The sequence below is a fragment of the Pseudopipra pipra genome, unplaced genomic scaffold (assembly GCF_036250125.1).
Source record: "Pseudopipra pipra isolate bDixPip1 unplaced genomic scaffold, bDixPip1.hap1 HAP1_SCAFFOLD_648, whole genome shotgun sequence".
NCBI lineage: Eukaryota > Metazoa > Chordata > Aves > Passeriformes > Pipridae > Pseudopipra > Pseudopipra pipra.
In genome coordinates, this window is record NW_026991139.1 from 1 (window position 1) to 18303 (window position 18303).

The window sequence follows — 18303 nt, forward strand, 5'->3', positions numbered from 1 at the left end:
CAGGGACACCTCCCACCAGACCAGTGCCTAGCACAAGCCCTGGTTCCTTCTCTTGTGCTCTTTCAAGTTTAAGACATTATTTTTTCCCATGCTGTTGCCATTTTCTTGTTTGAACTATTTTCCCTGTCCAAAACAATTGCAGGGAACCTGAGGCTTGTATCCATTAATTTAGATCCTATTTCTCCAATGCCTTTTGCTCATTTGGACAACACTCTCAGGCACAGGGTGTGATACCTGGGCTTGTCCTGTGCAGGGCCAGGATTTGGACTCAATAATCCTTCTGGGTCCTTCCAACTCAGTATATTCTGTGTTTCTAATAATATTTTGTGAGTGTGTGTGTGTATCTAGACCAGTGCAGCAAACCCTTGATCAAGCTCTGCCTTTTCTTTGTTGATCTTGTAAAGGAATCCACTTGCCAGCTCCCATGCTCCTGGCCCAAGACTTCCAAAGGCTTGTCGTAACAAGCTGGTTATCATCACCAAAGTCAAATCTGGCTCAGGAAGATGACTAATTAATGAGCCATTGTCCTGGTCTGCACCCCAACCCATGGCTTCTCTTGCAATTTTCCTCCCTCCCTGGGGGAGAGTGATCCTGGAGCCGTGTGGGGTTGAGCTGCCTGCTGCAGTTAACCCACAACCACCACATTAAAATAGATCCCTCTTCTAAATACCAAGATTTGATTATATTTCTGATATTAATTACTAAATAACCATCTTCTTTTAGAAGCCTCTGAACCTATGGAAGAGATTTACTACTGCTGTCAAATTTCAAGCATTGAGATAATTCAAAAACAAAGGCAAACCCATCATGTTAACAGCACATTGACACTAACCTAAAGCCCAAGTTATTTCACTGCTGATCCTATGAAAAGAAATGTTTACTGTCACTCACTCCTAGATCATTTCCCAGCCTTCAAACACAATCAATGTTTCAATTATTCTCAGCTCCAAAACATTTTTAAGTTTTCATCTGATATGCTGCCAAATGACAATGAAAATTAGAAAGAAAAAAAAAACACTGATAAAAAAATTGTATGCTGGATGCATCATTCACTTTATATTAAATTCACAGCAATATGAAATAAATGTTCCCCTGGGCTGTGCTGAAGAGCTGAAGAACTCCATGGTAAGCGTGTTTAAAGAATGCTTATTGTGAAATTCAAAGTACAAAAAGTACACAGATTCCTGAACCTCTAATTGCAGCTAAGATGGAAATATGAGACAAAGAATTACACATCTGCACTATTTTCCTGTAGGCATTTAAAATATAGGACTCAGGGTAAGTCTTTTATGAAGCACATCCTGAGTCTTTGCCCTTCCAGCCACACAAGGCCAAGATGTTAATTCTCATCAGTGGAGTGACTGTGCCATTTCCCCTCTATATGGCCTTTGACTTCAATCACAGTAGAGTTTCTCCCTCTTAAGGCATGTGGCCAAACACAGTTACCCAAATTGCCTTATATGTTCTTACAACTTCACTCAAGTATTTCAGTGAAGAATATAAGAGTTTTTCATTTAACTTCATTAAAAGAAGTATCATCTAAGATCCAGCATGTATCTTGCTCGATATGGATTGCCAAATACAGCCCTAATAATTATCCTCAGTTCCATAACCTTGTTCAGACAAATATAAATAGTCTCTGATACATGTATTTTTATATTGTTGTCTAGAACTGGATGTTCTCTACTACCAGACAAAGCAACTCAGCAGTGGCACATGCAAATATAACTCGTTCCTCAGCAGCTACATTTAAAAAAAAAAAAAGTATTTCTTTTCACAAACTACACACTTTTCAAATTCCATTAATTTCTATGGCACACAGTAAACAGGTTAATAGGTTGTTAAATGTATACACTGCCATTTCTTTTCAATTTCCATGCAACACATGCAGCTAAATATAACTCAAGCAATATGCTCTGTAATTCATAGCAATTGAAGTACAGCAATTCTTAAAATGCCAGTTAGATACGAAAAACAAGAACCTGAGAAATCCAATATATGGCAATAAAAAGGAGGAGGGGAGGAATAAAATAATTAATTACCTCATTATTCTATCACCTATCGCTGTTCCTCTGATATTATATCTAGTAAAGGGAATAACAACTGAAGTCATTCAAAAATGCTGGGTATCATGTTTTTAAAGGTTAACATCTATTACAAAATGTGCTCTATGTATTCCAGCTGAGAAGATTCCTTCTCAGGGTGTCAGTATATAAGACTACTTTGATTTCAGCAAAAATATTCAGATGACATAACAGTACACAAAGTTGCTCTTATAAGATACAGTACTTCTTCATAGATCACAGCAGACATGGAAGCAGCTGCATAATCATTTCCTTTTTACATTCATATTTCTTTAAATTTGAACCTGCTAGTTGTAACATTTTCCAGGCTTAGCCTCTGCTCACAGATCAGCTTCTGTCAAAGTCCAAACAAAATTAATTCAGTTGTTTATGTAGGAAAGCTTTTTTGAGTAATCTGTGAAAATTAAGATCAATCTATTAAAAACTGCAGTCTGGACATGAAGAACATACATTTTGCCTAGATTTCTTCCCCCTCCCACTAATTACAATGTACAGTGCTAAGGCAAGCCATGCTCCTTGTCTCTGTTCCAACTCAACTTGCTGGACTCAGAAAGTTTTTAACAAGATATGCTTTGTGCAGACCTGCACATATTTGTAATTTATACATATCCTCAGATTTGTAAGAGAAGGGATCTTTTCCTCTGGGTTCCCCAAAATGTAGAGAAGGTTATTTTCTCTGATGAGTATCTGGCACAACTATTTGGCTGTACAAAACAGGTTTCTTTTTTTTTATTATTATTTATTTTGAAACATTCTGTGCATTTCCTTATATAATTTCTTAAAAAGAACATGTACTGACTAGCCCAGTGATGTGAAAAAATGAAATAATTGTTTAACTTCTTCTAGTCACCTGTGAAGGACATTCCTATAGTGATGCTTTAGAAATGCTACTGAAAAAAAATCAGGTGTCACATCCTCAGTTATTCCTTTTAAAGAAATGTCCTTAGGTGTCAAAACTATTCCCAGCTGATTCCTAGTCAACATGCAGCTGACTTAGCCAACCAACCAAAGGATCATGATATTCCCACACATTTTGTTGATAGTATTTAAGTCCTTTTCAAAATATTAAAGCAGCTGCAAACCTTGCACAATCTTTCCTGATAGTTCAGTTTCAGGTGAGTTGGTGAGAAACCATCTGTGTTTTGAGATTTATGAGCATCCCCAAAAAGATATTATGTGCCTTGTATCTATTTTTAGATTATTTAAAGAGAGAAAAAGATCAAATCCTCAGCTTGAGAACATTAAAAGTTGGATTTGTACCTGAATAAAATTCAAATAATGGAAGCCTTGTAAACAATTAGATATGCAAAATGGACAACATTCTGTTTATACATCTGAAATCTACATCCACCTTACTAAAAATAAAGTGAGACCAGCAGCATTGATGCAGCAGGAAGTTGTCAATTTATTTAACCGCAGGTACTGCCAACAGAGCAACCAAAAGGATATTTCTGCCACTTCCTTTCCTTAAGAGGAAGCTAAAGATCATAATTTCAGAGTACAAAAGAAGTAGTTTACCCTTCTTTTCTCAGTGGAGAAAGTTGTACATTACAGTGGGGAAGTTACTCTGAGAGTTTCCTTTATCTTAATTTCTCCAGCTGTGGAGTTTCTCCTCAATGTAAACAAGAGCTATCAGGTTAATAAGAAAACATAGCCTAAAGAAAAGTAAATTGGTTGTAGTAAAAGGAAAGTAATGTTACATACTGGAAGAGGTTTATTAGTCAAACAGTTTTTAGAATTGTTTCAGAAGGCTGTGGCCTCTTTTTTATTTTTTTGTCCTATAGAAAAATTAAACATTTTTTTTCCACTGTATAAAATATGTTCACAAAAGGTAGATTATTGCAGGCCAGTATTATAACCTTCACCAGAAAGAGAAAATAAAACAAAACCACAAAGGAAAAAGCCCAAAGCAGCTTCCCCCTAGATATTCTAGAGAGAGAAAAATCTACTTTATTACTCATTTATTAACGGCGTTAATTATCTTATAGGATGACACATTGGAAACTAAATTATTAGGTAAACTTGAGAAAATGAGATTTAGTAAAGGAATTGTTAGGTAACACAATTTACTAAGTGAGAAAAGAGGAAACATAAGCCTTTAGAAAGCATACTGGTGGAGTTAAGCACCAGTCTTGCAGGCAGTTTTGTTTAATATATTGCTAATAGTCTTTGAGCAGGATGTAGGAATGTATTCATGCAGGATGTGAGGTTGGGGAACTTTATGAATGTAGAGGGGACTGAAGGATCTTGAGAAAAAGAGGTGGGTGGAAAATCAGTAGTATAAGACTGAGTTATACAGTTCTGAGCTTCCTGCTGGTGAAAGATAACACACATTAATTAGAAATGACGAAGTGGGGAAGACTGCAGTGCACTAATTGAGCTCGTGTCTGACCACGGGCCACCACTGAGACAGCCCTAAGCAAAGAGGGGAGAAGGATGTAACTGCAGCTCACTTGTGTCTCAGAGAATCCTCTCTAGACCAAGAATAACACTCACAGAATTAATCCCAGCAGAATCCAAACAGTGCTGGTCTACCATATTCAGGAAAGATGTGAAACATGGAGGAGAACTGACAGGAACCAGCAGGATGGCAGGAAACCCACAGATTTTTACTGCTAAGAGTGAGAAAAACTTGGCACTCTTAAGTCTAATGAGACAAAAGCTGAAAATGGACAGGATGAGCATCATTCAAATGATAAGCACTGGGCGTGAAAAATTATTTCAATCCAAACAGTATGTTAGCACAGAACAAAATGACTAATTTTAGTTAATTTATGCCCATCACAGCAGCAATGTTTTGAGTTGGCTTCCTACTCGTTAAGGAGCCAGGGGGGTTTTATATAATTCTGATCAGTTTGTGAAAGGGATTATAGGCTATAACATCGTAGTAGTAGAGAGGACTTCCAGTTCCTTTCACTCTTTTCACATGAGATATAAATACTCAGAGGGCTTATAGCCAGCCCTTAAGACCACCAGTGCCTGCTTTCTCTGTGGAAATCCAAATTCCTTTGAGCACACACAGGATATCTTACTTTTCCTCAGTATCTCAGAGGGCATAGGAGGGAACGTAATGCTCGGAAGTTAAACTAGAAAACCTCACTGCTTGCACACACACAAAAGCAGAACAATATGAATTGGTCAGGCATTAAACCTGAGTGATGGAAACCTGCAGGCAATCCTAAACCAACACTGATTAAAAAACTATTTTTTTTTTCAGATTTTATCTGGGGAAAGAATAAGGGAGCAGAGGGCTGCATAGAGAATTTTAATTATACCATTCATTTAGTTGAATGCTCTTTCCTTTATGATGAATTTAAACTGTTACAGGAAGAAATCTCCCTGCACACAAAGAAGCATGTCAGATGAATTGCAACTTCATTTAAGATGTCCCCACTAGTGGGAAATTGTAACTGCTCTATGATACCTGGAAGTGTCATTCTTATCACATTACTACAAAAACTATTACATTGTAGAGGCAACGTGGTGCATGGAGAGGAGCTCTAACTCCTGCTCGGAAATGGAAATGGGATTTAAATTGCAGGGCTTTTCACAGCTTGCTCTTCAATCACTGGATCATAATGAACGTTGGCTCTGCAGTGGAAAATATTTCTGCCATTTGATATTTATCTCCAGTTACTTGGTATTGCATGGGAAGCCAATGGATTAAGACAGGATCTGTATATATTGGTTTCTTCATAAAAACTGTCCTTTGGTGAGCAGAATTGCTCGTGCTTTGTGATAAACAACCACTGACTGTTCTTTTTGTCACTGCTGACAGTGTGGTGGCTTACAACTTTGAACTGCAAATTACTCAAAACCTTTTCTGTACACAACTATTAAATTCTTCCTGATTTCCTAATGAATACATGTTGTAAATTTCTGGAAAGAATTTGCTTTGCCAGCATAAGGAATTAGTAGCAAGATGATGCTGCCTTTGAACAGGATAGGAGTAAAGCTAAGGAACCTGACACCAGGCTACATCTGAAACTAGTAAAAAAGGTATTGTCTTACGTCACACAATAAAGATGTTGCTTAAATAATTATCACAGCTTTTAAAAAGTCCAAGAATTGAAATTAGTGAACAGAGGTGTTAAACCAACAATACCAAACGGGGGGCTGAATTCACCGAATGATTAAACAAGTATGTACAGCTGTTTATATTTTTTAAAAACCACAAAGCTTACTAAATACATCTTTTAAAAAGCACAAAGCTTACTAAATGCCTTTTATTAACAACAACTAGTAGTCTACTTTTTTTTTTTACTGGCATACACACTAATATTCATTGACCAACAAAAGTAAAAGGATTACACTTTCTCTTTCAGAGAAGAAGTAGAGTGAAAAATTGAACACACCAGTCTTAATTTATAAACACAGCATTGCTGAACAACAGCAGTTAAAAGCTCTTGCTTTGTCAAAGTAAGAACATCTAAAGTTTTGGTTGAAAGAAAATATAAGTCCCTGTACCCTACATACAAATTTATGAACTTTCTATACTTATGACTACAGGGAGAATAATAAAAAATTAACTGCAAATATTTGGCACTGAGGTATTCAGCAGTCAAGAAATAACGACAAAGAGTCTTAGATCTGTAAGAGCCTGCCGAGGTAGGAGGGAAATTATAGCTATACATGTCTTATATACAGGCAAATTAGACTCAGCCATCAAGCTCTTGGCTATTTTAATTAATGATATGAGGCATGAGCTTCTAGATCTTTCATTCGAACAAACAAAACAATTTAAAAAAAAATTATAAAAAAAGCCTTTTGCCAAGCACCAGCAGAGCTCAGTGTTCCCCTCACCTGTGTCCTGGTCCTCCTCGATACCTCGCCCCTGGGATCAGAACAGGATCATCGTCACTGTCATCGGTTTCCTGGAGAGCTGAGGTCCTGGTGGAGGACTCATCTGGAGTTGCAAGCCCTGAGGGTTCTGGGTGTGACTGAGGTTCATCACTTGCAGCAAGCAAGTTGGCAGTGGATTCAGTACTTTGATTTGAAGTGTCTTGATTCACACTCCTTTCACAGGAGGCTTCTTCCTCCACGTTCCCAGAGGCAGCGTCAGCATCGGGGCCGTTTTTTTCTGGTTGAGTTCCAGAATGCTCAGGACCAGGTTCATCTGATACAGCTAACAGAAAATGTTGGGGAATATAAATCCACCATTAATGATTACAGTCTATTTTAGAAGACACCAGAAGCAGTCACAGAAGTTAAATTATGCATACGGAAATCTTATAAAAAATTTAGATTTTCATTCTCTACTCCTTCCTATAACTATTTGAAAGAGTACAGATACATACTTGCTTCTGTTGTCTCTACAGCTTCATCTGTAGTTTTCAGTTCTTCAGCACTCACATCTTCCTTGTGAGATTCATCAGGAACTCCTGAATTAAACAATTTAATAGTCAATCACATGATTTTATTTGGATGCACATCTATAATGCAAGCAAGTGTGAATGATACCAGGTCAAACCAACCAAAGCAATGCCCTCAAAGGCCATGTGTCACTTTATTGAAATCTCAGATATCAGTCACATAAAAGTCAATAAATATAAACCTATCCAGTTGACCAGGTCAATACATTAACAAAGAAAAAACTATTTCTTTCTTGTTCCTTAATCTACTTGACATCCTATGAGAACTTTAGCTGCAAAAATAGCATTAATACTCTTGATACAGATGATCACTTACTGAAAGCTATTATTTCTGAAGACAAATTAAGTTATCCATCCCTTAAAAGAAATTATTTTTTTTAAACATTTCTCTGGAACCAGTCATTTGACTTGACTGCCCTTTTGGCAATGAATTGAGCAAGACACCCCAATATAACAAAATCCAGTGAGAGGCTGAAAGAAATGTAACAAAACACTGAGCACCCATTTATGATTGCAAAGTGCAGTTGTCCTATCCTTTGATACAAGCTGTGGCACAGTATGCACTTAAGAAAAAAGAACAATGGTTTCAGAACTCAAGACAGGATAAGTTAACTTTGTTTCTATTTACTTGCAACCATCTCAGGTTGGTGTCTTTTTCTTTCCTAAAAATCTCATGCTCTGTGATGGCTGCATTCTGCCTTCACATGCACGTCTGTGAGGCTCCCATTGTGTGCACTGATAGTCTTGAACACACAAGAGCAGCATTTTTGCCTTGGCAATACAGAAATAATGCTGGATCTTACTTGCTTCTTCACCTTCAGGCCCCGACTCGTCCAGAGCTTTTGTTTTTACAGAGTCTTCTTGGCCTTCAGTTTTGCAGTGAGTTCCACTCCCTCTAGAGCTCGAATTTGTGCTGCTCCTGTCAACGTACACATGAAAGGAAAATAATTTACAATCATGTAAATAGAGAAGATCCTTGCAAAGCACAGCCTGACACCATTGTCCTTCTCATGCAGTCCCACTGTTCTGTAACTCCTGGCAGCAGCTACAACCAACAACCTCCATAGCAATTCCAAAATTCTCTTTTATTATGTCCATTGCCACTCATCTCACACTATTCCTCTGCATCACAGAACTCTGTTCTCTCCTTCCTACCTTTTTTTTAACCTTCAAAGAATTTATTCATTGCTTTTCCAACTATTGTGGGAACTCAAAAGGATTCAGTCTTTTTCATTATTTGCACATTTTTTACACGTATAAATATTCAGAGGTATTATTAGAGGTATGGCAAGCTATCAGCTGAGCACTAATAATCTATCCCATCAATGAAAATTTGATTCAGATAAATTCTCCCAGTCACTTGAATTGATCAGATAATCCAGCCTTCATCCTTAGTTATAATTCCTGTACCTTTTGAGGTGTGGACTTTCAGTTCTCAAAGTTTTGTTATTTCTCAGGATTTACTATAAGCTGGTATTTGACATTTACTCCCCATTCATATTTAGATAACTACTGCAGAACACCAATTTCTGTTTACAATAAGGAAAATGATTCCTCTGGAAATATGTAAAATGCTGTCCTGAATGTCATCAAAACTAATGTTTTTAGACTTTCTAGCAAAGATCTTCTTTTAGGAAATGCAAAGTCTTATTGCTGAGCTCTCTCAGTCTCTCCTGTCCCACTTCTGTGATGTGGCCTCAAACTTATGCAAATCACTGGACAAAAGCAGAAAACAAAGATGAGTTATGACAATTTTAAGCATGATTCTCAAGAATTTAGACTGACTCTTTACAAACATCTTCTTACCTGTGTAGGTTATTATTAAATATTTCATATGCTACATTGCCAGAAGCAGCACAAACCATGCTTAGTCTAAATTCTTGAGAATCTAGGACTTGAGAATCAGTACTTTTATTTTTTAAATTAAATTTGATTCATCTTGATTAGCAATATTCTTTGCTCATTCATGTCATTGCTGTACTGAATTTGCAGAACATAGGGAAGTTTTTGGTAGTCCTTTTAGTATTTCTTCTAAATCAAGGATTTTCAGCATTGTTTCTGAATGGCCAGACAAGAAGGGTACTGCTAGACACCAAATTGAGCATTTTTACTATTTCATGCCTCATTTATAAACTTAATCATGGTCTAAACACTAAGAGTTTTTTAACTCTTAGTAATCTACTTTCTAGCCCAACGCTCAATTTGCATTCACTTATTACCCTGCTTTAATTTTGACTTCGTTGTTATTTTTCACCCCACCAGTCACACGAAGAGGATGTTTTTGACAGAGCAAAATAACCCCCTATGCTTTCATTACACTAAGCCCTGCTGTCTGCTTCCATAGCAGGTTTTCCCTTTCCCCAGTTCTCCACACAACCCTTCTTTGAACCTCTGCCAACACCACCCACCACCAAAGCTGCGTTCAGTTCTCTGACCATCATGTTCACTTTCTTTATTGATTTCTCTTGTGAAATCTGTCTATCCTAAAGCATTACACAAACATGACTACAAAACTAAATGCAGAATTACTTAAAAGCATTACAGCAGAACTGTTTTTTTCAAAGCCTGCTGGATTTGGACTCTAAATGAAGCGTTTCAGATTCACACAGGCAAAATCTTCGTTCTTATGAATCACTGTCTGAAGTTTCCAAACTGCTGTGATCAAAGTGTATATTTTATGTCTAAAGCCACAGCACTTAAGAGTAGCTAAATATGCTTGGGTTTGTGGTTTTTTTCCCCCTCTCAATAACAAATGCCAGCAAGCGTTTCTACTTACTGTCTTCTACAATAATTTTGAAAACATAAGCAGAGGAATAGAAGTAAGATGAAATAAAGGATTGTGGTTATTTTGGGAGATCCTGAGATGCTCTGCTGATAGACTGATACAAAACCAAGTAAGTCAGGCCATTAGACGGTGCATTTATTATCTGAAAAGGATGTCATCACTTTTGTGTAACATCTAAGCAGTCCACAAAGTTGATATCTTAACCTTATGCATTCATCAACACTCCTAGGACACAGAAATACTAATTTCAGTATTTTACAACTCAGGAATTGGGCCACAGAAAGACTAATTTGCAGAATACCATATGAGAATTCTAGTAGAGCAGAGAATTAAAACATAAGCACCAGCCCCTGGACCACCTTTCCATCCCTGTACTACCCTGCTTTATAAGCCACTGATATTATGCCAGGTTTGGTGAAAATAGCACATTTCAAATTATGTTTGCATTAAAGAGATTCACAGTAAATACACACACAAAAAAACCCCTCTTGTATAAATGTGATGTTAAAGTATGGCTGTCTTATGTTCTGAATGCATTATGGACTACAGCCATTTCATTTGTCTATACACACCTAAAACCAGACATAAATCACATGGAAAATGATTTACCTACAGCTGTGCCTGACAAGTATTATTGATGTGCTGATCATGAACCACTCAAAACCAAAATTAACTTCTTACCACTCGTCAGTGAAGTCCAGTTTTATTGTGCTTGTCGTCGTTCCTTCTGTGCTGTAGTGCAAACTTAGCACTGGTTCACCTGTTCCTGCTCGTGGCTTATCACTCTCTGTAAATATGGGGTTGATAAAGTTTGAATGGGAATTAGTGACACACACAAAGCTGTTCTAATTCTGAAGGTTCATTTAGTTATCCTAGCAAAGCCAAATGTAGCAGTAACATGTATAATATCAGCTTAAGGTCTCTTACAGGCCAAGCAAAAAGTTAAAAAGTTTCAGAGTGAACACACCGAATTTGCAATGCTTGAGAAACCATCTAAAATTATTTCTAATTATAAGAGCAAACAAAGGAGATGCTGTCCTTCAACATGCAAGTAAATAAAATTGCAGATAGGTATGTGTACACACAATCTAATCATTAATAAGCAGATCCCTTTTCTAATAAATATATTAATAAGAAGACTATAAATTAAGTGGTGTTCAGCCCTTTTGACTCAGTAAATACACAGGAAAAAAAGATGATGAGATCTAGACACAACCAGCAGTCTAGAAAAATCACCATCCCCTTTACTTTGCTGCCTACTTAGAAACCAGACAACTACCAATTCCCTTAGATCTGCTGTAAATTGTCAGCCAGTTGTCATAAAACACTGTAAGTTCGTGTTCCAAGAGCTTCATGTTTAAAAAAAAAAACCCTTTCATATTATAAGAACTGCAAGCAGAAGGGGAGCACTGGCAAAACAAACTGTGCACGATGTCCAAAAGCAACAGAAGTGAATCACATTGAAACCACAGCAAGTCCATGAGTCCTCTGCTGCATGTGAGCATGTAAGTCTTGCTTTTCATGAATATTGAGCTTTTTATTTGGACAAAACCATCCCATATTTTCCTATAGAATATAGAAATTTGACTATAAATATACTTGCAGTATTGGCAGCACTCTGACAAGTATAATAAAGTAACAGCTTCAGATCATCTTTGTGTAAATCCATTAAAACTTAACATTTGATTTAAACACAAACCTACAAATTTCCCCACTAAAAAGGCCATTATCATACCAGTAATGGTTACAATACTGCCACGGGATATTTATTTTAGAAGATGCAATTAAATTATAGTAACTGTGAAACAGCAAATAAGAATTTAACCTAACAATCAATGCTCATATTTTTAAACTGCTGACAAGCAGAAGCCCACTCACAGGATCAGAGCTGTGATCAACTGTGCCAAAGAACTTTAAATACTTATGTCTATGTTCTGAAGAGAAATTAAAAAAAACCAAACCATACCACAAAAACCCTGAAAGAAAAAATAAAATATTTTTATGTGAAAGGGAATTAACCAATTACAACCATGATCCTAATTATGCACATGGTGTGGGCCTCATTCTGTGCAAAGAAAAGTTCATAGTCCTTCTAAAATAAAGATTCCTGTTACACTCTTGTCAGAGTGGATAAAACTGATCAAAAGTAGTGTCTCCAACTCTTGAAATAAACTAAGAAAAAAAATCTAAGAAAATATTTTATAGTTCTATATAGGTAGTTTGAACCAAAATGACATGTTCTTTCTTAACTAAACAGGTGTTTTCTCTATTTTTGGACAACCTATGAGCAAACATCTCCTTGTATAAAAGTCTGGTCAAACTGTAAGCACCCCTAAGCAAGTACAAATACTGATCCTTCCAATCACTGCACAAGTCATCAGGAGCTGACACTGAAAGAGTCAAAAGAGACAGAGCTGGGGAATTCTTTAGCTCCCTTTTAATAGGTACAGACAAGACCTATCTTGGAATTGGGAACCCAGATAAAGAAAGACCACTCAGTGCTGTGAACAGTCCAAGACAAGCACCAAACAATGTGCTGTGACTTCAACATTGCTGTGCAATGTTTGCTTCAGCACAAACCCAGCTAATGTTACCAACCACGGTAACCAAACATTGCTACCCTATAATGAATTTAATTCAATATTAGGCCTGTGTTATAAAGCTCAGATAACATCATCATTACAGTGCTTTCCTCTCTCAAAAATCTCAACACCTGAAAATTTAACCAAGATGCATAAAGACTGTCCTGTGCCTACACTTACCCTGGAAGCAATGCTGATATTTGTTCACACCCAAAGAGGTGGAAGATTTGCTGTAGACTTATCCAAAGGGGGCACTGACTGAGAAATTACTTTTACAAATTTCTGGAAACAGAAAGCTGTTAAAATATATTGGGTAATAGAGTTTTCTTAAACCTACAACATGAGCTACAATTGGGACTGGGTCAGTTTTTTCTTTAAGGTAGCTTTAGGGCATAGCATAGACACTAATAAGGACAAGAGACATTTTAAAAGACAGATGAGACAACAATCTGGCAATAAACTGCACAGAATTAGTTGTGTTGTTCAATATTTTGTGTAAAACTTACACTGCTTATGAAAGCTGAATGGGAGCCTCTGTGAAGAACACAAATAAATTTTGCCTAATACACAACTGAACATTCTTTCAGAGAAGGCACATAAAACCCAGAAGTCATGAACTCTTTGTTTTCAGGAAAGGACAATGTGATTGCCAAAGACAGCCTAGAGCTGAATGAAGAACTGTTCTCTTTCTCTACTCTGTTCATCCCATCAGGACAGATCTACTTCACACTGCTAATGAAGGGAAGAAGAGCAAAAGCTTCTGCCATTTTTTTAGGGGACAGCTATGGCCAAAACTATTTCTGATTGCAAGCTCTAGTAGGGTAATAAACTGCTTCAAGCAGAAGTTGTAGCTTGTCAACACCTTACTCAACTATTCCATATTCCTCAAAAACGCCTTGAAACTTTACTTAGTTTTACAGCCAAACACATTATACTTTAAAGATACTACCAACAACTTACAGTCTTATTTCATAAACAGCCCTGTCCTAAAGCACACTCCCATTAAATTGTCCCTTCTCCAGGTGCCTACAGGAAGAAAGCACTTTTAAACTACCACCCTTAAAAACTGAAGACAGAATTTCATTCATAACCCTAGATTAAAAAAAACCACAAACCCAAACTGCACAATTGACAACAATAACCCTCAGAGACACTTTTTCCCTTAGAAAAGAAACCTGTGCAAGTGTAACTTCACAAAGACTGGGGCTCCCAGCTATGAAGTGGAAATGCATACAGACAAGCTTACAGAGTGCATTTCCTAGTTAAACTAACACCCTAAGGAACTTTGAGCTGGTTTCCCACATCTCAAATGCTGTCCTAGTCATTAGTCTATTGGCAACCCCATGAGAAGAGGATAGATGATTTCTCATGGGAAAAAAAACCCCAAAATAATTCCTATACAGCATTATATTCTGTGTGAAGACCAAAGAAAGATTCTTCTGAAGGCAGAAAAATTGATCCAAAGAGGAAAAAAAATAGGTGGTGTGTTTCAGAAAATAGGAATTCACTGGGAAGGCTTAGCACATGAAAATTTATCAGAGGCAGCTGAACTTGGAGGGAAGTGTGGAGATTCCTTTATCCAGTGAGGAATTCTGACTAAACACTGTTACACTGATACCAGTCAGTATAAGGGAAGACTGAAAAATCAAATAATAAAAATAAAATATAAATTCTTTGTCTAGATGATCCCATCACCATAACAGATTACTAAACCCTCACAGTAATATCTAGAAATATCAGTAAACAGCATGGCTTCTGTGTCTGTAGGAAGCAGCACTGTGATGGTTTGGGATACATGGGCACATTTACAGTGTGAGCCTCAAGTTCCCTCTTCGCTCATTCCAATTCAGGCAGTACCTTAAAGTCCTAACACTGCAAGAGATCCAACAGCCAACCCTCCATTGTTACAATCACAGTCCAAAAATCCCCCAAATTTTTTTAAAAAAATCCAGGGTAGGTCACTGTAATGCATTTGAAACCATTTTGTACAGACAGGAATGACTCAGAGCTTCTGCTGGACTGCCAGAATTATGGCTTTATAAATGTATGTGCTTCCAATATGAGATCTTTAAACCCCAAACCAGTCTTAAAACATAAATGCCAACAGGAGAGACTGGTTCAACAGAACACAGCAGCTGATTCAGTACTAAATTAAGAAAAGACAGGAATAAGAACGAAATATTTATATATCTATATGAAAAGAACTATTATAAATTCCTTCATTAGCTACTTTCAGTATTTTGAGTATTCTGTTCAAATACTAAGTGAAACTAAAGCAGTTTAACTTCAAAAATCCAACTGGACATCAGCAAATTATTCTTTCTGGTTATCATTTGAACAATGGATTTCCTAATAAATTTGCTCCCTTTTCAAATTCCTGGTTTTCAAAATTAGAAGTAACTTTGTCTACCAATGAAACAGAAAAACTGGTGTACTGATAAACAAATGGGGAGGTGTTTTTGCATATTGAAAAACCTGGAGTGCTTCTACAAAAGGAAATCCCTTCACATTAGTTCAAGTAATTTCTTAAATGCAGAAAAAAAACTACTAGAAAAAAAAAAAACCTAAGAGTCTATTAAAACTACAATTATACAACTAAAAATACAAACTAGCTGTTAAGACAACTGATCCTGCTTGAAGAAGAATATGATACAAACTTGGCAACTGATTCCTGGGACCAAAACTTCTGGTTTTATCTTTGTTGTCAGTTGGGCTGATTTCATAACTTCATAGAACAATTTAACAGCTTTCCAAAACTTTTACAATTTTAAGAACCTCAGTAAACACACAGACTTTAAATGTTAATTCTACATTATTCTACTCTGATCAAATAATGTGTTATCCTGTGTTCCTAACAGAAAAGCATAACTTGGCCACTAATTATAAGCAAGTTTTCCAGCTAAACCTGACTATTGGATTGATGTTGGCTACTGAACCATGAAGAATTAGCAAATTTACACACTGAGGTTTAAAGCTATTTCATCGCAAAATATAATTCCACAAATTGAGTTTATTTTGTCAATATGAAACACAGCTTGATTATTTTTTTTCCCTCCTCTGTTCTGGCACCCTAAAATAAACCACACTTTCAACAGTTGCCAAACGGGCTATTTTTCAGAAGTGGGATTTCAAAACAGCTTTCTAGTTTAGAATGTGCAACAAGACAACAGAAAGCTCTTTTGTGGGATTTGAGCTATTAAATCTCTACAGAGGCTCTACAGAGCATAATGCAGAGTGTATGGAAATCTATTTTTAAATTAGCATCTATCACTCATTAATTATTCAGGCGTAAATATTCCGCACAGGTGGCATTGGTGCAGCTGGACTGGGGTCACCTATGACCCAGTTCACTGCTCACAATTTGAAGACTGGGCATAGGGAAAGCTCACAGGGATCCTACAGAGCAACATCAGTCCTTGTTTAGCAGGAGGAGGGCAGGACAAGGGGTTACAGGGGTAAAGATGCACCCGAGTGCCACAGGTGCTCCTCAGTTACTCAAACTGCAAGAATAACAAAGCTGCACATCTCTCTTGAGAATGTAAAATAAACTGATTTGGCATTATGTGATTATATGTTACTTCAATGTTGGTATTTGCATTCTGATCCAAGAACCATGCAGAAAAAAAAAAAACAAAAACAAACCTGTTTAAAGAAGTAATTTTGATTATTATTTTAGAAAATTATTCTAAATGTGTGTAGAGTACATAGGACATTTACTGCACCTACATTGAACTTTAGTAATTGCATTAAGCATTGAGCATAGGATGGCTTTTGAAAACCTTACTCTGTTACTCATACTGAGAATTAAATAATTAATGAGTTTCCAGCAGATCTGCTTACAGAACTCTACTTTATGCAGATGAACAGCATTTTTAGACTGTTTATCATCATGAAAGGCAATTTGAAAAGGAAGCATTGCAATCAGCTATGGCTGGGGAGAGCGCTTTTCCTGTCACACGCACCCTGTTGCTCATCAAGTGACATGGATCCAAGCTGTTTGTTAACCACTGAAGAAGGAGAATCTGAAACAAAAACGAGATTTCAACTTAAAACATAAGCAGCAGAGAACTGCACAGCAATGTCACGATCATAGGTTAGTTTAAAATAAAAAAAAGCAGCAACATAAGGAAGCTTTGGGTTTGTTTTATGAGCAGCCAGCCATATTGCATTTTCTAGGCATGACAGAAGCAAAGCCACTTGTTTCAAGTCATTATTTATTCACTGAAAAGCCTGAAGCTTGCTGACATCTTGATACTGAAAATTCCTGTCCATTACCAAAGATTTTACTGTGTTCTTCAAATTTTTAACACCTCAGGAAAAGCACTGGAAAGTCATGGCTTGTAAAGCCTTTGCTCCAACTACCAAATGACACAGTTATTTCAAACCATGGGATAAATGTAAGTTTCAGAATACTTATCCTTCGACATAGAATACTCAATGGCATACCAGCACCTTCAATATTTAAATACTGTTTTAATAATAATGTTTTAAAGCATCAAAGCACCAAAATACATCCCACTTGTGTGAGTTTGGTAGTTCTGCATTCCTAGATGCTGCACCTCTGAGGCACCTCATAACCGAGAACAAGTCTATGAGTTTATCACAGCACCCCACCACTCTGTCTTATAAAAATACCAATTGAAATAAATGAATAAATAAATAAAATAATCAACCTCCCCAGCAGTTAAGTGCACTTTTTTTCCCCTAGACACTACCAGTTAATGACTATCACCAGCACTACATTCATTGTGCAGACACATGACAGATGCAACATTTGGTATCTCCTGAGAGTCTCTTTTTCTTGTCACCCCTGAAGAGAAGATCATATTTCTGTATTATCTGAAGGTGAGCTGATGTACACAAATGAACGCAGTATTTCAGAGATATTGGCTAGACTACCATATTTTGGTTCCACTTGTTAATCTTCTGTTATAAACAAATTCATCCCAAGCTAAAAGGATTTAATACCCTGTATTATAAACTGAGTCACAGTTCATCAGCATCACAGCACGCTAAAGGAATTTTAACATAAATTTAAATCCTACACAAGGAAAGCAATGAAATAATATGCTCTCTCCTACACAAAGCTCCCTTCCAGGTTTGGGCCAGAATCACCAGCATGACCTATTTCGTAGTACAGCCATAAAACCTGCTAAATTGTCAAGCTGATTTGAATAAATATATATATATATATCCTCAAGCAATACGTCACTCCCAGCCACTGGTGCAAGAATCACAGTCTGTTCCTTGCTTACACTGATACCAGGGATAGGGAAGGGGAGAAGGAGCAAAGAACAGAGACCAGGACAGTCTGGGGCACTGTGTTTTGGCTTGTTTTGGTAACTGGGCTTATAGATTTTATTTCCATAACTGAGGAACATAAAATTGCTTCTGCTTGGTCTTCTTTGTTCAGCCATGCCTCTGCCTTGCACCAAACACACCCAAGCCAGACCACAGAATTTACCCCCTAGATTCAGATG

At 37.0% G+C, this 18303-nt stretch overlaps 1 protein-coding gene across 1 annotated transcript; it reads right to left on the reverse strand.

Annotated features, from left to right (window-relative positions):
• Window positions 1–2023: 2023 nt before the first annotated feature.
• On the reverse strand, window positions 2024–16911 carry LOC135408794 (DDB1- and CUL4-associated factor 6-like). The gene is made up of 6 exons (XM_064643788.1): window positions 16786–16911; window positions 10923–11028; window positions 8260–8375; window positions 7382–7465; window positions 6888–7209; window positions 2024–2084 (listed from the first exon to the last, which is right to left on the reverse strand). The coding sequence occupies exons 1-6, from the start codon at window positions 16805–16807 to the stop codon at window positions 2039–2041; spliced, it is 696 nt and encodes a 231-aa protein (XP_064499858.1). The 5' UTR covers window positions 16808–16911; the 3' UTR covers window positions 2024–2038.
• Between the last annotated feature and the right edge of the window lie 1392 nt (window positions 16912–18303).